At 35.2% G+C, this 24,452-nt stretch overlaps 1 protein-coding gene across 2 annotated transcripts in view; it reads left to right on the forward strand.

The window, feature by feature from the left end:
- The first annotated feature begins 1,730 nt into the window (after positions 1-1,730).
- CFHR5 (complement factor H related 5) overlaps positions 1,731-24,452 on the forward strand; it is a 31,218-nt gene continuing 8,496 nt past the window's right edge. Inside the window, exons 1-7 of one of the 2 annotated variants that reach the window (XM_042924995.1) lie at positions 1,731-1,788; positions 5,265-5,459; positions 6,625-6,801; positions 14,487-14,663; positions 15,738-15,920; positions 16,083-16,262; positions 21,438-21,614. In XM_042924995.1, coding sequence (XP_042780929.1) covers positions 1,731-1,788; positions 5,265-5,459; positions 6,625-6,801; positions 14,487-14,663; positions 15,738-15,920; positions 16,083-16,262; positions 21,438-21,614 — 1,147 coding nt within the window. The remainder of the gene's footprint in view (positions 1,789-5,264; positions 5,460-6,624; positions 6,802-14,486; positions 14,664-15,737; positions 15,921-16,082; positions 16,263-21,437; positions 21,615-24,452) is intronic. The other variant, XM_042924996.1, reaches the window with a different exon arrangement.

A 24,452-nucleotide genomic window follows, 5' to 3' on the forward strand; every position in this document is an offset into this window, starting at 1 on the left:
TAATACTTGTATTTAATTTCTTAGAAATGGTTCCTTTAGTTCTTTGAACATATTGATAATGGCTGTTTGACATCTCCATCTGCTTATTCCAAAATCTAGACCCACTCAAAGAAAGTTTCTATTGCCCTTTTCCCTCTTGTGTTCAGGATACACTTCCCTATCTCCTTCCATGTCTCTTCATATTGTTGTTGTTAAAAACTGGATATTTTAGATAACATATTGTAGAATTCTGAATCCTCTCCAACCAAGGACTGTTGCTATTGCTAACTTATTTGTTAAGTAGCCCAGACTAATTCTGTGGAGCTTGATCGTTGCAGCGTGCAGATTTTGATGTCATTGCTCAGGTTTTATTTCTTCTTATTTTTTAGTCTGACTTCCTAGGAGTCATTTCTGAGTCAGCATAACTTAATTAAATCAACCTATCATTGGTGGGAAGTTATGCTTAAACACACTGGCCCACTACACATCCTACCTTTTGTCTCTGAAACTGTGTGTGGTTTGGGAAATGTTTTCAAAGTTCAGGGAGTATAAAAGTCGGCTCCACATTTAACCAGTGACTAGTAGCTCGTAGGGCTCTCTCTGGTTTGTCTGACTGGGCACAGTCGTTATATGTCCAGTGATTTCTGGACCACCAGCAATAAGTGTCATCTTAGTGTAGCCCTTTTTGGCTGTCTTTTGCTTCCAAAGCAAAATTTCTGTTAAATTTCTGGCTGGCCTGCCATTTTGTTTCTTGCCCCAACAGTATCTGTTACTGTTGTAACAGACACAATAGTATCATGGGGAGATATCAGCCTTCCTAGATTGTTTCCCACTGTAATCTCTATTGTATTCAACAGTGTCATTGCATGTGGATTTTTTCCCAAGATCTGCCATAAAGTCATTCTGCCCTAACAGGGCAGCATAGCAGCCAGTTCACAATGCCTGCCTTGCCCATCCCAGGTCATACTTCTGAGCCACAGAATTGGGCAGGAATCAGAGAAGGATGGGAGCAGCCACTCTATTTTAGTGAGATTTACAGAGATTTTCTTTAATCAGTATTTCTCAACAGTATGCTCTTTAGCCAGTTTATAGAAACTCTGCATGGTTATTTTTTGTACATAATTTTGCCCAGTTTTATTTCTGCCTTTTGGAGACGGAGTCTACCACACCTGTGTCATAGCCATTCTTGAAGTCCCACCTAAATGAGTTTGAAATACACTTTGTCCAAAAATTTCAGGAAGCATTATTTGGCAAAATTATTCTTGACTACACTGAAAAAATACTAAGAGGGAACCTAATTCTTAATGCCAGTGTGAAGAAGAATTCATAATAACTGAAGGTTGACATGGTATTAAAATGAGGACAGATGACCTACACTTGGTCGCTTTCTGAAACAGGTGACTTCCTGGCCAGAAAGAAGATAAGAAAGGGCTTTATTTTTCCTGCTCAGTGGTCCATGTCTGAATGCTTCAAACTTAGAAAATTAGGAACCGCAAGAAGGAAGTTGCACAGCTATTATTTTGCTCAGATAAATATCAAGTGTTGACTTTAAAGTATTAATGTGAAAACATTAGTTATCTCACACCACCCTCTGTGAACTTTGATATTTACTGAAAGTATTTCACTGCACTGGCTTCCCGGCAGTGCACTGAAATTCGAAGTTTGCATATAACCACAAATGAAAGCGGGATTTGGAGTTATACCACCATTGCAGGACCATTTCTAAATATATGTGATTGGGCTAACCTAGCATGCTGCTTTTAATTAATGCCATTCTAATCTTATGGATTTCTACTGTTGAGGGGCAAGGTAAGTTGAAAACATGAAAACAGATCTAAATATTTTGTTCTTGTCTCAAATGTGTGTGTGTGTGTGTGTGTGTGTGTGTGCGTGCATGTGTGTGCGTGTGTGTGTGTGTGTGTGTATGTTTTAAAATGAATAATTATGTAAGAACATTTTGAATAAAGGATCATATTTGAATCTATTTCATCAATATTTTCTAATATGAAATTAAGAAAAAAAATCAAATGAAATGAATCTTCTCTGTTCTCGAAGCTCCAAAGTGTGAATAGCTACCAAAGACAACATTTGGGGAAGAATTCTATGATGAAAAAGCTGCATGTAATGAAGTTGAAAAGGTCACGTATCAGTGTAATTCTCCATAAACTCTGCAATGCCACTGACTAGAGAAAGCATCCCCAGAAAAATTGGACACCTTCAAAATGTTTGCATTTTCACAGATTTGTTAATTTAAGATTTAAATATCATTAAATCAGGAACTTCCTTTTTCGATCTAATTATCATCAATAAAGAAAAATCTTTTTTAGTAAAACAGTACAGTATATCCTAATTTTTGTGTGTAATAAACTGGTGAAATGTCCATGAGTTCTTTGCTTTTTCTGAGCTCTTTAGCAAATTTGAAAGTGAAAGGAAATTGTGTATCGTTTTTTATTAAAACTATAAGCCACATCTTAAAATATGTTGAAAGCTGTCTCATCTTATTTCACGCTGAAATAAAAACCATCATATCCGAATAACTGCAAACGAAACCTCTAACAATGCCCAGGACAGCTGATTAGACCATGTGTGGAAGTGGAGTTTCAATCCTGTGTCTTGTTTGATTTCCAGCAGGGCTTTCTTTTGCTATTTTGTTGCTTGCTAAATTTTGCATGCAATGGAAGTTCTCCCTTCCAAGTACTAACCAGGCCCGACCCTGCTTAGCTTCCGAGATCAGACAAGATCGGGCGCGTTCAGGGTGGTATGGCCGTAGACTACAATGGAAGTTCTTTGGGGAAGTTTCTCTTTAGTCCTCACATAAGAGAAAAATAGGAACAGTAAAAATGCTTTACTTTGAAGATGCACCTTCATGGGGTGCCTGGGTGACTCAGTTGGGTAAGCGTCCATCTTTTGATCTTGGCTCAGGTCATGATCTCACAGTTCATGGGATCAAGCCCTGAGTCCAGCTCTGCCCTGACAGCATGGCGTCTACTTGGGATTCTCTAGGTCCTGTCTCCCTGTCTCTCTGCTCTTCCCCCATGTGTGTGCTCTCTCTCTCTTTCAAAAATAAACATAAAAAAGAGATCCACCTTCATAAAAGTTATAAAACCCTATTTCTATGGATTTGAAACTTTTATTTGTTACTACATTTAGCATTGAGATGTACTCACAGGAGAACAGTTAGCTGATGGGGGTAAAAGTACTTTTTCTCTAATAGCATTCTTAGTCACTTAGTCTCAACTAAAAATACCAAATTCCCTGTGCACCTGGGTGGCTCAGTTGTCTGACTTAGGCTTAGGTCATGATCTCCCGGTTCATGGGTTCTAGGCCAACATCGGGATTTCTGCTGTCAGCATGGAGTCCACTTGGGATCCTCTATCCCCCTTTTCTCTCCCCCCTCTCCTGCTTATGCTCTCTCAAAAATAAACATTACAAATAATAACAAAAAATTTTAAAAATACAAATTCTCTGTTTAGACTATGCAGCAGCCTCTGCATATATATATATATATATATATATACACATATGTACATATATATGTATATGTGTATACATGTATATGTGTATATGTGTATACATGTATATGTGTATATATGTATATGTACATATATATGTACATGAGTATATATATACATATATACATATGTATGTACGTGTGTATATATATATATATACAGTTTATATACATATAAAACTGTGTGTCTGGTATATATTGTTTTAAACATCTGTTAGATATGGCATTAAGAGGGGATTTCTAAATGGGGAAAAAGCAGAGGAAAATAAGTATAAAATGTGAGACTAACATGTAGAATTTTTACAACCCGTAACCCAGAAAAAGATCTTCATCTTCAGTCTAGTTTTCCAGAGAACCTTCAGGGAAGCTCTATCCCAAAGCTGTGTAGATGTTAAATGACCTGTCAGTTTGTATTGCATTTACATTTAGGTGCCTATTGAGAAACTGGCCCCAAAGCAAAGGCAGCATATCAAGGTAACACTTTTATAAAAACTCTGCATGCTTTCAATAGTGAAATATTTACCGAGCAATATATTATGCTGCAGGCTGCGGTAAAGCTCCAAAGAAAATGAACGCTCCGTGCCTGTCTACACCTTCCAGTGTGCTCAGAGGAAAGCAAAACATGCAAATAAGTAAACAGAGAGCAAAACTATGTGTGTGTGTGTGTATGTATGTATATATATATATATATATATGCAATATATATATGTGATATATGTATGTATATATATATAAGGGAGTGTATTTCATAGGAAACATCATAAGCTTTTATCCGAAAGCTTAGACAAGAGATATTATCTCCTACTTTTGGCGACTGGATAAGGGAGGCCTGCCAGAAGAAGTTAACTTTCAGAGCTAGCACATCGCTGTGTGCACAAAGAGTATTTTCTTAATGTAGAATGAGCATTGAAGGGTAGGTAGAATAGGGACAATTGGAAGATGAAAGTGAAGTCACTCTGGATGGCAAAGTATATGTAGGTAGAAATGCATGGAAATCAAATGCTGTAATTTGAGGGGAGGGCAAAGCAGATCTGAAAAAGAATTCTGGAATGTACGGATGTCAGTGTTATGTGGCAGGGTGGGGGTGTCTCTTCCTCCATACCTTTTCCCAAACTACCAGAGAATGACAAATGTCAAATTGTAAACCGTCAGATAAGAAACTCCAGGTTTTGCAGGCTAAAGGCCACAAGCATCACCCGTGTGAAATATCGTGTGACAGGGAAAGTCACCCCTAGATAAATGCCAGAAGGGAATTTTCCCAATTAACTGGTTTGGGAGCAGAATTTCTGGAAGTTGTTTCCTTTTTTTGCATAAGGGGAAAACAAAACCGCTTCATCCTCAAGCACCAGGGAGAACCAGAGGACACAGAGGCTTCAGGCAGAGATTCCCCCGGGGTATCATCAGCGTAGAGAAAGGAATGGATGGATGAGCCCCCAGACCACTAGCACCTTGTGGGGACAGGTCACAACTGCTGCTGACCCCCCCCTGCCGTGTTCCTAAACCGTGGGGGATTTGCTTCTAGAAGTTACTGCAAAAGAGATTTTATTCCCCCTGACTCCAAAACATAAACTGCATTGACAATGGCCTTTTCAAATACTCTTGTACTCTTAAGTAGGGATCATTTTTTGTTCTCAACTAATTAGTACACTGGAAGGCACATAAGGTAAAGGAATTTGAGCTAGAAGAAAGAAAAAAAATCAATGAGATGATTAAAATATGACTTAATGATTCACCGATGTAGGTTAATTCTTCAGTTTTGTTTTCTTTTTCCCAGTGGGACATTGTGATTTTCCAAGAATCAACCATGGAATTCTTTATGATGACAAGAAAGATGCGCCCTTTTCCTCAGTTCCTGTTGGGAAAACTTTTTATTATTCTTGTGAATATAGCTTTGCGTCTCCTTCAAAATCCTTTTGGAATCGCATAACATGCAGGGAGGAAGGATGGTCGCCAACACCCAGGTGCCTCAGTGAGTAAATGCCCTGATCAGTAGATGCGAATGTGTCATTCAGTCAATAGAGAAGATATTCCGGAAGGGATGTCGGGCTCTTGGGGCTCTTGGTGGACAATCACGGGCATCAGGACTAGAGAAGCCAGCGAAGATAAGAAATGTAGCCCTTTCTTGAAAAGCCTTTTATGAAAACCAAATGAAGAATAAATGTGTGAACTTCCTTGTATTACCTAGAAGTGCTTTACACATTTTAATCTTAAAAACTGATGATTTATATGTTGAACTACTAATATGCAGTTCCTAATATTTCGTATCAGCCTGGTCATACTTTTCCTTTAAAACAAGTCTTTCTAGGGGCGCCTGGGTGGCTCAGTTGTTTAAGTGTCCGACTTCAGCTTAGGTCATGATCCCACGGTTCATGGGTTCGAGCCCTGCATCGAGCTCTGTGCTGACAGCTCAGAGCCTGGAGCCTGCTTCAGATTCTGTGTCTCCCTCTCTCTCTGCCCCTCCCCCACCCACACTCTGTCTCTCTCTATCAAAAAAAATGAATAAACATTAAAAAAAATTTTAAAACAAGTCTTTCTACATACTCATTCTGTTTTGAAACTTACTATTTGCAACAATTTGAAACTTACTATTCCTGCAATGCAAAGATTGCATAAGTGTAAATATTTTCACTTTTATATTTTCCATAAATCCCTTCTTTTGTTCTTACAATGATATCTTTCAATGAACGTGAAGAGCAGACTCTGGAGAGAATAGATAATATTAAGCAAAGAACAATGGGAGGCAGAACATATGAACCAACAAAGGAGACAGTAATGGTCTTTCTCCTTCTATAAGAAACATTTAGGAAAATTGAGAGAGAAATGGGTATATTAAAATCTTGTTTTGTACCTGGAAAAGTGTATAAAAATAAAATATTTTTAAATAAAAACCACAGAACAAAATGAAATGTTAATTTACTTCCAAATATGGAATATATGACTATATTTCATATAGTAAACATCATATATATAGTAGTATGATCTAAATTCTTTTGAAATTTTGTTTTTATATGTGATTTCAGTTTTGAGAGTTTGACGTTCTTTTTAAAACATTGCAAAACACAAATTTAGTTTGCTCTTTTTTTTTTTTTTTTTAACACTTCCACCTTGTACATTAAACAATTTTTGGTCCTTAGGACTGTGTTTCTTTCCTTTTGTGGAAAATGGTCATTCTGCATCTTCAGGACAAACACATTTGGAAGGGGACACTGTACAAATTGTCTGTGACATCGGCTACAGCCTTCCCGGTAATACTGACATCATTACATGTTTGGAAGATGGATGGTCTTCTCCCCCCAAATGCAGTTCCACCAGTAAGTAAAATACTGTCGTTTCACATCCTGACATGTGATGCGATTTTTTAAAAGAAATATATCCAAAGAATAAATAATAAATAAATAAAATAAATATATCTATTGTCAGAAGCTAAATGTAGGTTTCACCTTTTGCTTTTATCATTATGCATTTGTTTTTCAGTTCCAACTGTGTCTGATAGATGTACAGATAGCAAAGTTTGCCTGCCTACACAAATCTAATGTATGCAATAAGTAAAGTTTTTAGACAACACAAACACTTTGAAGGCTGTAACTTTAGGTTAAAGTAACACCCTTTAATTGTTTCCATGAAAATTATCACATTAGTTGAAAATGAACTTAATTTAAAACTCGAGTATTAAGCTGAAGAGAGTATTTAAGTGAAAATATGTCCAATACTAGTTAAAAATGTCCTATGACTAAGATAGATTTTTATAGTTATTTTCTGTGTGTATACTAAACTCCTATGCTGAATTCAATAAACTGTCGGTTTTTATGTTTAAAATATTTTGTACCCGTAAGCGTTAGGTTTATTTACGAGTGGCTTGGAATTTGGGAAACAATTCCTTTGGAAACTATAATATGACGGGATCTCCCAGATTTGGGTGAACGCTTGTAATTCTTCATCTTTAAGAGTCCCTGGCAATCACTCTTAAGCCAGCTCATGGAATTCTATCCTGTTTGCACAGCTTAGTACACAACCAAAGACTCAAGAACACTCTTAAAACGTCTCTGGCTCTTTCTCATCATAATACGCTCTCTCTGTTACTCTGCCCTGTAAATTCTAGCCACCATGGTCTCCGAAACTGTGATCTTGCTCTTCCCGCTAGACTCTGTATAGCTTCTCCTTCCCTGCCACACAGTCTGGAAAGTGCTACCAGAAAGCTGAAACAACCACAGATCAAACTTTGGGGTTTGGGTGATTTTTTGTCCCCCTTTTCTTGATTATCACGGACTCGCACCAGCCAGTTTCCAGTTTTTTAGAGAGAGGTTTTATACAGTTTTCTAATGTTTTCCCAGTTGGAGGCTATGCTGACACCAGCTACTCCATCTTATCAGGAAATGAAGTCTTCTGATTGGCTTTTTTTTTTTTTTTAATGTGATTCTGCAACTTCAATATTTAAATTCTTCTAGAAAATAGAGTCTTTTTAAAGCGGCTTGAATTACAATACTCACTCGGTTACGTATTGTAAGCTAGGCCACGACCTCTTTCAATTATGAGGGGCTTGCACATGACTAATATTTGCAAAAAAATAACAAAAGAACACATTTATTGACTTCCTACCTGAAGTGTCCAGTGGTTGAACAGGGCTCATAATTTAGAAGGCTTCAGTTATGGTATAAATATTTCATTGTTATCTCATCTCGAGTACCAGCTCTCTTCCTTTTTGTGAGATGATGGCAATCATCAGCCCAGCAATTGTATTTTAGAAGCCTGACAACTCAATTTGACAACTCAACTCAGTAGTAACCCACTCAAGCTGGTTGCTGTGTACGTTTTGTGAGACTCCGTTAGCCTTTGAAAAATTCTGTGTATCCAAGGTGGGGTGTTGGATCAAGAACACCATGGAGAAAGTCAGGGGCAGCTGGGTGGCTCAGTTGGTTAAGCAACTGACTTTGGCTCAGGTCACGATACCACCATTTGTGCTGTCAGCACAGAGCCTGCTTCGGATCCTCTGTTCCCCTCTCCGTCTCCCTCAAAAAATAAATAAACATGAAAAAAAAAAAGAGAGAGAGAGAACACCGTGGAGAGTCAACAATGTTTCAGAACAACTGGACTCCAGCATGGGTTCTGAGAAAAATTACCTCTGGGTCCATGAGTAAATGATTACCTATTTGAGCTGAGATTACTGATCTACAAAGTGAGTGTGCTGAACTATCTAGGTAACAATGATTAATGATTTTTCTTTAAATCCCTAAATTATTTCCACCATGGTGGAAGCTCTTATTTTCTACCAACTATGTTAATTTATTGACAAATATTTAGTGAGGAATGGCTTTTAAAAAGAATTAGACCCTGATTTTTTGTGGTCCTGTGAAGGATGATGAAGAATGTCTTTCAGCTTAGAAGATGGTTGTAATAAACCTAATAATCTGAAAAAAAAAATAAATAAAAAGAATTAGAGTAGCAAGGGGAGAAATAAAGAATGGATAATGAAATGGTGGAAAGAAACACAAAAAGATGAAAAAATAGATAAGAGGAATGCAGGAAAAGAATAGAGAAAAATAAATATCTAGAACAAGAGTTCTAAACTTTTTCTGGAGCATGCACACTTTTTGTTTCCCCAAAGAAGCTGTGGAAATGCTGATAAAATCATTAATCGTTTCGTAAATCAATCATGAGATGCATGTGCATTTAAATTTGGTATCCAATGTTACTAACATTGTAAATCATATGCTTTAAAGATATATTGGCTTTACTCTTAATGCTACAGTCTTAAAAAGGTTTTGTTTTTGTTTTTTTGTTTGCTTTTGTTTTTTGTTTTTTTGAGAGAGAGAGAGAATGAAAGAAAGAGAGGGAGCATGTACGCACATGCGAAAGGGGTAGGGGCAGAGGGAGACAGAATCTTAAGCAGGCACCATGCCCAGCACAGAGCCAGATGAGGGGCTTAATCTCACAACTGAGAGATCATAACCTGGGCTGAAATCAAGAGTCGGTTGCTTAACTGTGCCACCCAGGCGCCCTCACTAATATTTTCTTAAATATAGCAAGTACATTTTCAGGGAAGTCTGTCTTATATCAAACTCCTTTCAAGTACCACCATGATTTTCTTACAGGAGCAAACTGTGATTTTATTTTCCTAGCATAGCAAGGTCTCCACCAGGACAGGTAGTCAACACAAAACAATATTAGCCTGTGTTCCAATATAGGTGTCTGCATACAGTTGCTTAAGTTGCATAAATGATATCCCCTAAAGTTGTATAGATCAAAATATGTACAAAACCTTATTGCAGTCCTGATACAATAAACCATCTATTTATATCTATCTATCTACCTACCTATCATCTATCATCAACATCTATCTACCTCTATTATCTATCTGCCTATTTATGTATGTTACCATATACATACATATCTACATATATATAATATATAGAGAGACATTGATTTCTCTCTTACAGTGACTTTTATAGGTTCAGGCAAACAAAAATTATTTTATGAATTGTTTCTAATATACATATCAATGTTACCAAGTAGTAAATTCACATTAACAGGATTACATTTAAGATTTTCTATACTTTGTTGCATCCTCTTTTTACTGTAGTTTATTATATTACTTGATAAAACAAATTGTTGATGCTTGTTTTTATCATCAGATCCCAATATTATGTTTGAACAGTTTTGTTTTGGCCGTTTTTGAATTTTAACTGTACATAAACGTCTCAGAAGTATGCTATAAGCTTTAAACATTATGCTTTAATTCTCAGTTATTAAAGATGGAGAGAGCACTGTATCTGCTCTACCAGCCACTCATATACTTCTTTTTTATTTTTTGATACACGACTATATATAATTAAAAAATGTATTTGGGAAAAAACCTTTCAAAAATGAATAAGGTCTAAAATTCTGAAGTTTCTGCTATTGTAGTGAAAGTCCTATAGGCTTCAGGGATCAAAATGATTTTTAGCATGGCTACCTCACTCTAGGTCAGAGGTCATTTGCAGACATATGTGATAATACACTTATAGGCTACAGTTCAGCTGATAGAGTAAAGGCAAACTTTAAAGCTAATTTATTTAACAGAACTCCCAGAAATTGGTGCTTCAGTGTGTCATTCTATAAGGTTCCTGTGGCTGCTGTAACAAATTGGCACACACATGATGGCTTAAACAACACAGGTCTGTTCTCTTTCAGTTCTGGAGGCTAGGACATCCAAAATCAGTTTCTCTAGGTTAAATCCAAAGTGTAGGCCGGGCTGATTCCTTCCGGTGCTCTAGCAAGGAAACTGTTTACATACTTTTTCCAGCTGCCAGAGGCCCCTTGGTTTGGGGCCCCTTCCTCCCCCATCAAAGCCAGCAGTTTGGCTCCTTTAAATAGTTTTCTCCCTGTTCCTCTCCTTTTGTGGTCACATCATTTTCTGCCTGACTTCGACTTTTCTTGCATGCCTTTTGTAAGGATCACTCTGATCAAATCAGTCACACCTGGATAATCCAGGATAATCTCCCCATCTCCAGAGCCTTAACTTGACCACATTGGCAAAAGTTCTTTTGCCATGTGAGGTAACATTCACAGGTTCTGCGGATTAGAACGTGGACATCTTTGAGGGGGTATTATTTAGCCCACCACAGTCATTTACAGTAAAAACAAGGAGCATATCGATTCATGGAACACTACTACTGAACAACTAAAGGAATGAACAGTCTGCCTAAAAACCTCTGACCTCACGTGAGTTATACATGGACTCCTTTTTGTACTCTCATTGCACCGTTTCCATATCCCAATCCTCTAGAGCCAATTGTTTTACTATCTATTATTTCCTATTTGGTTTTCCAGTTACGAATTCAGTGCCATTTTTGGTCTGATGCAGGACCTGGTCTGATACTCCCAAGTTAAATGAATTCTGCCTACTAGTAACCCCAAACCAGTGTGAAGCCTAATGCAGGGGTCTGATTTATTGGAAATCACCCATAACACTTTATAGGAAATTATTAGATTACTGAATTGGATTTCTCTTGGGCATGCCAAAACTCTACTGACAAGAATTCTTTGCTCTCGTTTTTTTTTAAAAACAATACATCTATTTATAATCTACCTTACTGTATATAAAACTTAATATAGTTTACATTGTTTCCTAGAATGTTTTATTTGAGGATTTATGGCTAATTCATTTTTATTTTATTTTATTTTTTTATTTTAGAGGGAGAGAGAGCATGAACGGGGGAGAGAGACAGAGGGAGAAAGAGAGAAAATCTTAAGCAGACTCTATGTTCAGTGTGGAGCCCTATGTGGGTCTCAATCCCACAGCCCTGGGATCATGACCTGAGAAATCAAGAGTTCGGTGCTCAACCAACTGAGTCACCCAGGCGCCCACAGTTATTTTTAATAAACGAAAAGTGTGCACTGAAAGAATAATTCTAGGTTGTAGTTTCCCTGGCATAACCCTTATTTTTTTTCTCCTAATGGCCATATTTATTAACTTATCATGACAGTATTTACTAAACAAACACTGATATTTTCAGTGTGGTTATTTTCATAAAAATATTTAAAATCAGATATTGTAGTTGACAGTGGTTTTTGTCTGAATCTGAATATGCTTATCCATTTTTATAAAAATTTATTTATTTTTTTGCTTAGAGAAAAAAAAATATATATTAAAAATTTCTTCATGGTCCCTGGGTGGCTCAGTTGGCTACGCATCTGACTTTTGTTCTTGGGTCAGGTCATGATCTCATGGTTCTGGAGTTTGAGCCCCACATTGGGTTCTGTGCTAATGGTGGAGTGCTTGTTTGGGATTCTCTCTCTCCCTCTCCCTCTGCCCCTCCCCGACTCATGCTCTCTCTTTTGCTCTCTTTCTCTCTCTCGCTCTTAAAATAAATAAGTAAACTTAGAAAATAAAAACAGATTGGAAGCAGCATAGATTTCATGGTATGTAGTGAATATGACTGGTGTCATTTGCCCAAATGCTATCGTAAGTACTTTTTTATCCAGGAAATAGAAGCAATTCTGAATATATTTCTTTTCACTAGACTCTTTTGAAAGATATTTCCTAATGGACAATAATCTAAATTTAAGGTGTCTCCATATAGCTTTAAAAGACCAACATTAAATGTTGATATAATAACAGATCTTTGAAAAGCACTTAGCCCATCCAAAATAAGATTGTTTATATGCCATGTACATTATAATATTTATGACCAAAATTAAAGCTATTTTCAAGGTACCTTGAATTAAAACTGCCTCATAATTCAAAACTAAGCAAACATTACCAAATTTATAGTTGGTTATACATGCTGCAGTCACTTTAGATACTTTATTCCTTGACTTTCATCCTCTTCCGTGTCATTGGATTATTACTCATAGTTTATAGCCAGAGACTTGGTGTTTTTGTTTATTTTAGAGCAGTTTTGGGTTTCATGACAAAATTGAGGGGGAGGTATAGAGATTTCTCTATACTACTTGTGCCACACATGCAAGATAATCTGTCCCATTTTCAACTTGACAGGCCAGGGTGCTATTGACAATTGACACATCACAATTACCCAAAGTCCATAGCTTACATTATAGTTCATTCTTGGTGTTACACAAAGTCTTTGATTCAAATGCAGCCCAGAATGCCTCAGGTCATGCCAAATCATGTGCCTTTTAAATATGGTTGTACATTTTTTCCCATATGTATTAGTTTTCTACTGCTGCTGTAACAAATTACCATAAACCTAATTACTTAAAACAATACAGACTTATTATCTTACATTTCTAGAGGTGAAAAGTCCTGAAATCAAGATGCTGAATCATGTTTCCTTCCGGAAGTCCGAGGAAAGGATCGATCTCTTTGCCTTTTACAGCTTCTAGAAGCCCTTTGCATTTCTTGGCTCATGGCCCTTCGTCATATCACTTCAACCTCTGCTTCTGTTGTCATATTGCCTACTTTGATTCTGACACCTCTGCTCCCTTTCGTAAGAATCCTTGTGATTACATTGGGTCCACTACCACCCAGATAATTCAAAATAAGCTCTCCATCTCAAGTCCTTTAATTTAATCATTTCTGTAAAGTCTGTTTTTCCAAGGAAAGGTAACATATTTGCAGGTTTCAGGGATTAGGACGTGGACATTTTGGGGAGGCCATTATTCTGTCTACAACACTCTGTGATAATTACACTTAAATAAAGCAGCTAGAAAATCCTACATCAGCCAAGATAAATTATTTTCAATAGCTTTTTTTTTTTTTTTTTTTTTGCAATTGGATAAGAAAGGGAATGTAAACAACCAGTAAGTAAAGAACTGTCATGCAAAATTATTGGAATAAAACACAGAGATGCATGGGTACAAATTTTACTAAAGCTGAGTGAGTCACATTCCAGGGGGTTTGTACAAACTGTTATTAAACTATTAAATTGCCGATAACAATGTATAAAACTGGCTAGTTTAAATAGTATTTCTGAGATTTAATTAGAAAATATTTCATCATATTTTTGTGCTTGATTTGAGAGTATTTGTCTTGAATGTCATTTGTATTTTTACATGTGAATTTCAATATCTAATTTTATAAATGAACCACGAATACAGATTAGAAGAGAAAAATACACATACATATTCATATATATATCCATTTTTACCTGAACCAGAAGGCATTCATAATGCATTGGTATTTAGAAAGTTATTATAGATGTGGTTTAGGAAGATATTAGAGATGTGGTTGGGTATAATGGAAAGATTCAGAACACCTAGAAGCAACTTAGCCATGTTGCTTAGCCATTTTTTTGAAAAAGTCCATATACTACATACATTTATTATGGTCCTGAGGAGATTGTCATACAAAATTTTACTTTGCTGTTCAAAATGTTAATTTCTTAAAAGGGGCTTACACATATTTATTGGGTGTAAATAATTAGCTTATTTTTTGAAGGTAAGAATATAAGCATCTCTGCGTATGAAGTCCCCCTAATCTTATTTTTGTATTGCACATGTTAAATTTAATTTCACAATGATTATTTCACACATATTTATTTACTTTTATTTTTTTTAGATACAGAATGTCTTGTTCCATTTTTAGAAGCTAACATACATGTTTATCCAAAACAAGAAAAATACACACCTGGAGATGTGTTGCAATTTTCCTGCAGACAAGGACTTGTAAGAGTTGGACCAGATTCAGTTCAATGCTATCATTTTGGATGGTCACCTAATTTTCCAACATGTAAAGGTCAATATTTATTTTAGAGCTGATGAAACAACTTATAAAATTTTATATTAATGTCTATGTATTTTATCGGATCTTATATCTATAATCTGACAAACTGCAAAAAAATGGCAAAAGTAGTATTTTAATTGAGAAGAAGGAGGGATGCTGGGTCATAGATTAGTTATGTTTCCTTTATCAAGAGGTAATTCTACCTCTGTGCTTTGAAACATGTAATGGAGTTTTATAGATCAAAATATAGTCACCGGGACTGAGAAATGTTAGGGATTTTTCCCCAAACTCAATTTAAAAAAAGAATACTTTAAAAAATATTGTGTGGGCCTTGTTATATTTTATTAAGTAATTAAGAAGTAATCAAATAAACATATGGATTATTCAATATAAAAGAATTATGATTTTTTTACTTGCTTCAGATGATATTACTTTTTCAAAATTTTTGATAGTTATTTTATATATTTAAAGGTATTAATTAATAAAAACTATAATGGCATATGTATCTCATATCACATATTTGACAACTACTTACTTTTATATGATATCCAGATCATTGAACTACTTTAAAATCTTCAAGGGTACAATTAATATCTTGGTTATAATTACCTGCACAATATGGGGGGTAGGCGCAATCAGGATATTTGCATATAGAAAGAAGATAAGATTGCCCTAAAAATTATTAACTTAAAGAAATGCAATAAGATGTTTTGTATATGCTGGTCAGTGTTCTTATTTCTTAGGTATTCTGAAGAATTTAGAAGTCAAATCTTACTATGTCTGTCATTTACTTTAAATTACTTCACAAAAAAATTAATTGGGCAAAATGTAACATTCATATGATCGGTATATGTGTTCATTGTGCATCTTTCTTTGCTCAGAATTATTTATAGAAAAAGCATCAATATTTGAGAAAAAGAATAGACTTTACACAATACACTATGTACACCGTAAAAAGCAAACCTGAAGAAAATAGGAATGTAGCATAAATGTAATTTAGTTCTAGGTCAACCAAAATAGTAACTCCACGTTTTGCCAGATTTATAAGACTATTTAAGCATTATTTAAACAATTTCTTTATGATAGAGCAAGTACAGTCATGTGGTCAACCCCCTCAACTCCCCAATGGTAAAACAAAACAGATAAGGAAAGAAGAATATGGACACAGTGAAATGGTGGAGTATGATTGCAATCCCGCTTTTCTAATGATGGGACCTAAGAACATACAGTGCATCGATGGAGAATGGACAAATCTGCCTACTTGTTTTGGTAAATAGATGTTAATGTTTAAACACAACAGTTTAAACTTTGCACTTTTCATATACGTGTGTATATATATATATATATATATATATATATATATATATATATTTACATGTATATATTTGAAATATTTTAAAAGTAAGCAGATCTTTTATTACATTTTCTTAGAACACGTGAAAACATGTGGATATGTACCTCACCTCAAGAATGGCTATGCCCAGCCCTCAGTCCCTCCCTATCGACCTGGTGTTTCTGTGGAACTGCACTGCAGAAATGCATATACAATGGTTGGAAATAATGTAATTACTTGTATGGATGGAATGTGGACTGAACTTCCCGAGTGTGTTGGTGAGAATACATTTCTTAAGTTTGTATTTGATTGTTTATAATTTTTTAAGTCAGTAAATATAGCCACACCAGCACATGCTGGTGCCCATCAGGTATTAAACAGGATATAAGATACTTACTAAGTTGTTTGCTCCTAATTACTTAGGAAAGTGAATTTGTAAAGATTTTCTTTGACCTATGAACACTGTGAAAAATTACTGAGATGCTTAGAGCTCTGTGAACCAGGAGAGTTTGGGACTTCTGCTTCGGGGTAATATCAGATTGCTTTTCCTAGGTATCTACCGCTGGATCCTATCTTCACCATGTGATGGAGCTATGCAAAATGGATTTTCCTTAGCTTCTGGATAAGCCATGTTCTTTTAAATCTCTGTGCCTTTCCTCATTTGTGCCTTTGCTCTCTTCCTGAAATGTCTTTCTCCGCTGTAATCATATGCAAAACTATTCACCTTTAAGAGTCAACTCAAAATTCACTCACCTCTGTAACCTCTCCTGGTTTATTTTCCAGTACCCATATGCTCATCTCGAAATTCTAGTAGACGGATATAGCCTCTCCACTGTGTTGTCTGTCTGTACATTTATCATTGTCATGTACCTAATAGATACTTGTCTTCCATTTAGATTATAAAGTGCCAGAATATCAGGGCTCATCTGTATGGACCCAATCTCTAATTCACTGCCTGAGTAATCATTCGCTTACGTTTGCATAAAGTATTTTATGCAATACTCTATTACTTTATTTGCATAAAGTGTTAAGATTCTGTGTCAGTAACTCATTTCATAATTATTTTTGGTTGTTATCCCACAAGCTCCTCCTCTGGGGCACGGTGCACTTGGTATCAGCTCTCTTTTTTGTCTCACATACCCGCATTCTACCTTCTGTTGGTCTAGACTTTGTCATACACATAGGAAGTCTATATAGATGCTGCTTGACATTTTAATTGAATTAATGTCTCAAAACTTGTCCTCATCTCTCCTCCTCAGCCTAAACGTGTTGTAGTCCCAGAGGGGTTCTAGATGAGAAGGCATAGCCAAGGTACTTTGATTCGATTTTTGGTTAAAGTTGAAAAAAATGGGGAAAAAAAGAATGCTATAAAACATCTGTGTTACACTATTCACAATTGATATTTTTGACATTATTTGCTTTAAATATTTTGTAATAGAATAAATCATTGAAATGAAAACATGAAAGAAAAACAGAAGTATCCATTATCCTATCATCCTCCCAAGGGAAATTCCAATCAAGTAGAAAGTAGAATTTGTACTTTCCATTCTACTTTTTGATATATATATATATATATATGAGTGTTGGAGGAAATTTTTGTGTTTTTTCCCCTAAGCTTATGCAAAATTATTGTCTACTTGCAAAGTGCTTTTTTCTTCAACATTGTAATTTTACTGTGTTGTAATCTACCTTGAGAACGTACCTTGCTTTATCACTTCATTACCCTATTGGAAATGGAAACTGTTGTGTTTTTTTTTGTCCTGGTATAAAAGACATGCTTCAGTGTTTCCTAAAACATACATCTGCAAGTGGAATTGATGGTATTGGATTGTAGATACTTTTGATTTTACAAGGTACTGCCAGATGTATACGGAGACCTTACTCCTCTTGCCCTCACTTGATATTTTAATATTTTTGAACTGGCACCAAGACAGTGGGTCAAAATCATTTCTCGCATTTAATTTCATTTGTCTGACTGATAGTAATATTGAGTGTAAATTCAAGTATTTGTCGGTAGCTAGATTTTCTCTTACGTGCAATGAACATTTTTCTTTAACTTTGTGTTTTCTTTCTCCTTTTAAGATTTGAGTTCTGCATTAAATATTCTCATAATTATATTGCAAACCTTTTAAAGTTTTAAAGTTTTTTTTTGCTTTATTTTCTCTATGATGCCTTTTTCATTGGAGGGTTTTGTTTAAACTCAATTGTCAATCTTTCTTTTTCCGATTGTTTGCATGCTTGTGTGTATCTTGTTTAGGAATCCCTCATTTTTTAGGTGCATAAATATATACCCTTTTATTCTAAGGATTAAAATCTCATTACTAAGATTTATTTTTTTAATTTATTTGTTATATTTATGTTGTATTAGAGTACTTTTGTTTGTGTCGATGTGGAAAACTATGTCAATACTAAGTGAATTGTTCTATTTTCTACTAATATTTATTTCCCCCATGCCATTACTAGTACCCTATTTATATCTATTTCTAGATTATCTATTCTGTTCCCTTAACCTGTTTGTCTATTTTTATAGTAATATGGAAAAAATCATTATTATTACAGCAATCTTTTTTACTTATTATAATCATAGCAACTATTCTTTAAAATGCCCGAATCTATCTGTTTTATTTTATTTTTAATTTTTTTAATGTTTATTTTTGAGAAAGAGAGAGAGAGAGAGAGAGAGAGAGAGAGAGAGAGAGTATGAGCAGGGGAAGGGCAGAGAGAGGGGGAGACATAGAATCCGAAGCAGGCTCCAGGCTCCGGGCTGTCAGCACAGAGTCTGATGTGGGGCTCGAACTCACAAACCATAAGATCATGACCTGAGCTGAAGTCAGATGCTCAACTGACTGAGCCACCCATGCGCCCCTCTATCTGTATTTTAAAACTAAATTCTTTGATAATTCTGGTTCAATTTCGTTTGGGATTACATGAAATTTGTAAATTTGGCCAGAATTGCAATTTTATTTATTATTGATTCTTCCTCCCATGAATATAATGCATCAATCTATTTAGTCAGGTCTTATATTAAAATTTATATATAATAATATACATTTCTCATTAAAATTATTTCTAAATAAGCTTTTCCCCTAAGTTCTTTGGGATTCTATTGATAAAATAAATGAGATCTTTTATTAATTTATATATTTGAAGAGTTATACTTTCTATATACAGGATTATATTTTATTTTGAGATCTTTTATTAATTTATATATTTGAAGAGTTATACTTTCTATATACAGGATTATATTTTATTTTGTATATTGGTTTTGTCTCCAGCAATCTTGCTAAATTCCCATATTAGTTCTAATAATGAATTTGGATATTTTATTTTTAAAAATAATCACAATTTAATCTCTTTTATTTTATTTCTTTAGTTCATGAAACTATCTCTACATGGTCCAGAAACAACCACCAAAATAACAACCATGTAGCCTGAGTTCTATTTACGTCTGGGATATTTGGATTCTCCTCTTAGAGAAAGAGTTGAAGGCAGGACCTAGGAACTAGGCCTGATTCTTACTCTTCCTGTGCCTCTAAATCTTTTAACTCTATTCCAGATTTTCTGATCAGCTTGTCCATTTTCTTCCGCAGAAGTAGTGAAATCTCTTTCAGGTTTTTCTATCAATCCATCAGGCTGTGTGCTGTGCTCTCTCAACTGCATTCAAGCAGTCTTGGGCTCTCAGCCGTAATGTATAAGTATGTGCAAGTTTTGTCCTGATACCCTCAGATACTGTTCTCCTTCGTCCTATCTCCAGAAATCTCAAAATATGAAAGCCTTTAATTCTGAGCTTTAAAAACTGGCACTCTCTGTTGCTGTTCTTCAAGATTCTAAAGTGGAAAACCCAGACCCACTCTCTTCCCTCATTTCCTAGACTTTTGGATTATCAACTGACCTACCCACTTCTGGTGATGAAAACTGTCGCTCTTGTGCTTCTTTAAGCCTGGCAGACACCTTGGCCACTGGCAATTCATGATGACCTACAGGGAGGGAATGTTTTCCAGCCCCGAGAGACTGGACTCTGTTATAAAAAGGTGTAAATTGTATTGCTCATGGTCAACAATTATTATATGAGGGAAATACAGATACCCAATCACTAGCATCACACAGGGGAGATTTAGAACATGGATTAAAAAACACTTGGAAGAAAAGCAGTAGCAGAGCAATTCATGTCTCATTATGCCATCCTTGGACACCCTAAGGAAAGATTCCGTGATGAGCTACATATTTATGGACAAAAGGGAAGAATCGTAACAATAAAAACTATGTAGACAAGCATGTGGCCCATTGTGAATGCATGTTCTAAGGCTCAATAGTGTTGTTATCAGGGGGTTCTTCCTGTGAGCATACTCTGACTTCTTGCATCAGGGTCTTTACTGAGCTTCTGAAATGTGGGAGTAATTGAACCTCAAGGGAAATCCAGACTTATCTCTCCTAGTACTGTACTTCCCACAGATATGTGGTTATTTAGTGGGAAACAGATACGCATATCTTTTCATGGCCTTTAAAAACTAGGCTGACTCTGGAAAACAGTGTGGAGGTTCCTCAGAAAATTAAAAATAGACCTACCCTATGACCCAGCAATAGCACTGCTAGGAATTTACCCAAGGGATACAGGAGTACTGATGCACAGGGGCACTTGTACCCCAATGTTTATAGCAGCACTCTCAACAATAGCCAAATTGTGGAAAGAGCCTAAATGTCCATCAACTGATGAATGGATAAAGAAATTGTGGTTTATATACACAATGGAGTACTACATAGCAATGAGAAAGAATGAAATATGGCCCTTTGTAGCAACGTGGATGGAACTGGAGAGTGTGATGCTAAGTGAAATAAGTCATACAGAGAAAGACAGATACCATATGTTTTCACTCTTATGTGGATCCTGAGAAATTAACAGAAACCCATGGGGGAGGGGAAGGAAAAAAAAAAAAAAGAGGTTAGAGTAGGAGAGAGCCAAAGCATAAGAGACTCTTAAAAACTGAGAACAAACTGAGGGTTGATGGGGGGGTGGGAGGGAGGGGAGGGTGCGTGATGGGTATTGAGGAGGGCACCTTTTGGGATGAGCACTGGGTGTTGTATGGAAACCAATTTGACAATAAATTTCATATATTGAAAAAAAAAAAAAAAACTAGGCTGAATGAAGTTTCATAAGGACTGTTCTCCAGTCAAAACGCTGGACCAGACTAATTCATCTTGCATTCCCATTTCCTAAGCAACTTTGACATATTTTTCTGTCATTCAAAATGGAACACAGCTTTTAATTTTCTTTCTCATTTTTTCAACAGCCAGTATAGCCTACGCAATGAAATTAAGAGTAGTTTTATGTGATATGGCCTAAAGGCATCAAACATGATTTCATTATACCGCTAATATTTCAGATATTTTACTGAAATAATTGCTAGTTTCTGTTCAATATTCTGCTCATGTATCAATATTTTCCTTTTGAATAGCAACAGACCAACTTAAGAGTTGCAAAATACCAAATTTTTATCGAAGAAAACTGCTAAGTCCGCGTATGCCTGAATATAATCATAATGCCAGAATAAATTACAGATGTTTGGGGAACAGTGCACAGATGCAAATATCCTGCATAAATGGAAACTGGTATCCTGAACCAAACTGCAGAGGTAAGATTTGTTTTAGAGATATTTTTGTAAGAGAAAAAAACCCAGATTTTGTAGAACTTATTTCATCTTTATCAGAAAAGTTGTCTTGTAATTAGCATGTTTTTAAATTAAATTGTTTATTGCGTCACATAAATTTTTAAGTTGATGGTGAAGATAGAAACTACTCACAACACTATTTTCAAATATTATCACTTAAGAGCCCTTGCCTTCTGGTAAAGGTGATGAAGTAAACCCATTTTTACTCTATTACCATCTCTTGAATGATAAAAGAAAAAAAAAAAGAACGGTAAAAATAGAACAAAAACTCAATCTTCAATGATGTTGGGAAACAACTAAAACCCAAATGACACACTGTGAAGGTTAAACTAACAGACATGACAAAGTCTGGACCAAAAGTAGAAATTAGTCTGGGAAGAAAAATGATCAAGGAATTGTTTTCCTAATATTAAATCTCACATTCCTCAAAGGCTTGTTTTCAAATTATTTAATTTGAGCAACAGGATTATAAATTACAAACAATTATAAAGTGGGCACCATATTAAATTAAAATAAACCAGGCATAGAAAAGATATAATGCTTACAGAGAAATAACAAGATAGAGAAAACAGAGTAGACTTCAGACTTCTCACCAGCAATAATATAAGAAGCCAGGATAAAATGGAGCATTATCTTCAAAGTGCTTAGAAAAAGTAATTGGCAACCAGTGTTTTCCATACCCAAAGTATTCATTGATGATTACAAAATAAATACATGTTTAAACACAGGAGAGATGAAGGGAATTTACCACTCAAAATCATCCTTTGAAATAAATCATATAAAATATATATCGGCAAGATGAAATATTAATTCTTAACAAAAGAATGTGGTGTTATCAGAAATTGTGAGGGTAAAAAGTAAAATATATTAAATTTAAAGAAGTAATAATTTCAAGAAGCTAGGGTAACTATATTTTGTTTAAAACCACTAAAATGTTTTTATTTTTGTTAAATTTCTTTATTCAATATATTTTTATTTTTATGTAAGGAAGTGAAGTATTGCTCTGAGTGTTTCAACCATTTTAAAGCCTTTTCTGTGCCCATGTAATGTTTAAATTAATCTGTTATTGTGCATTAAATAATTCTCATAAGTTTCAAATATTAATACCCTATAGATTACTTTTTATAACCACAAAGAAATAATACTTAAAAGTAATAATAATATCTATCTACTTCCTTACCCTTCATTTTGTGAAATAATTCACTTCCAAATAACCTAATAACATAGTGTTTACACTACGAAGAACTATAATTCTCAGAGCATATAGTAAAACCCCTTAGAGGCAACCTAACCAAAATTTAGAGTGAAATGTATAGCCTTAAAATAATAAGTTTGGATCTAGTATCTATCTATCTATCTATCTATCTATCTATCTATCTATCATCTATCTTTCATCTATTATCTATCTCCCCTAGGCTAGGAAAAGTAAACTCCAGATATTAGGAGGCAAAATAATAAATGTAAAAGAAGATATGAATGAAATAGAATATTTTACTTACAGCTGATCTGGGAAATAACAATAATTTTATAAAGGTTAATGAGCAGACCTAGCTAATCAATTCTACTCTAGTCAAGAAGAATGGTGGGTAGGTCCAAATAAACATTTCTATAAGCCAAAATTAGATGAATATACAAATATAAGAAAAATAATATAAGAATACAGTTTTGAAAATGAAGGAGTTAAAAACATTAATTGAAAAGGAAAATCCCATGAAAAGGGCATTTACAGATCTTAGGAGAATGCCGTTTCTGGAGATTTCCCTTAACCTAGGGTAGTTGTCTTGACAAAGTTCTAGCAATCCTGGATTTCAAGCCCATTTTTCCATTGGACTTATTTCACTCCCCACAGTTGACTTTTCATGGAAAGCCCTTTTAAGACAACCCACAGCTAGCCTTTACCTGTGGTTTCCATCCTAGCCACTGAGATTTGGAAATGGAAAATATCACCAGTGCAGGCATGCCTTTAGGTGTTACCAGACAGACTACTTCAGTTATTCTCAAATTTCAAGTGTGAGTCAGAAACTGTTCTTTGTACCATTAATTCCCTGGGAAAAGCAGTTGTATAGAAGCTTCCTACTTTCACTTGGCCTAAGTGGAATGTGATTTTACCCTTCTCTCTCCCATGATACAACATGCAGACAGCACTCTTTAAGGAAACCTTTACTACTGGCTCTTTAAAACTCATCCTTTTAGCCTCTCATGCGTGCAATACCAGTTTAATGGGAGCAGAGCATAATTTATAATCTCTTGGCATGTCTTTAAAAAGTTTTTTATTGAGGTGTCTGGGTGACTCAGTCAATTGAGCATCCCACTCATGATTTCATCTCAGGTCATGATCTCATGGCTTGTGAGACTGAGCCCCACGTCAGGCCCTGTGCTGAAAGCATGGAGCCTGCTTAGGCTTCTCTCTCTCTGCCCCTCCCCTGCTTGCATGCTCTCTCTGTTTCTAAAAAAAAAAAAAAAAAAAAAAAAAAAGTTTTTTTATCATCTCATTTTAAATCTTGGTATAATTGAATTTGGAAGACTAGGCAAAGGAAAGAAGAATATTCTTATTTTAAAGCTTTGTGTTGCATATACAAACATGTATGGGTCTCAAAACATCATAGTTCATGAAAAAAGCAAGTTGCCTTACGATATGCTATAGTATAGCCCTTATAAATGCTAAAAAATAAATAAATTCACAGACACGAATTTTTCTTGTTTTCCAGATATAAGTAACATTGTCTTCTTCCTTTTCTTAATAAAAGAAACTAGATCCTGCAGCTATAGTAAAGTTCCTCTTGTGGCCTCACTGGTTTCCTC

The sequence above is a fragment of the Panthera leo genome, chromosome F3 (genome assembly GCF_018350215.1).
Source record: "Panthera leo isolate Ple1 chromosome F3, P.leo_Ple1_pat1.1, whole genome shotgun sequence".
Classification (NCBI taxonomy): Eukaryota; Metazoa; Chordata; class Mammalia; order Carnivora; family Felidae; genus Panthera; species Panthera leo.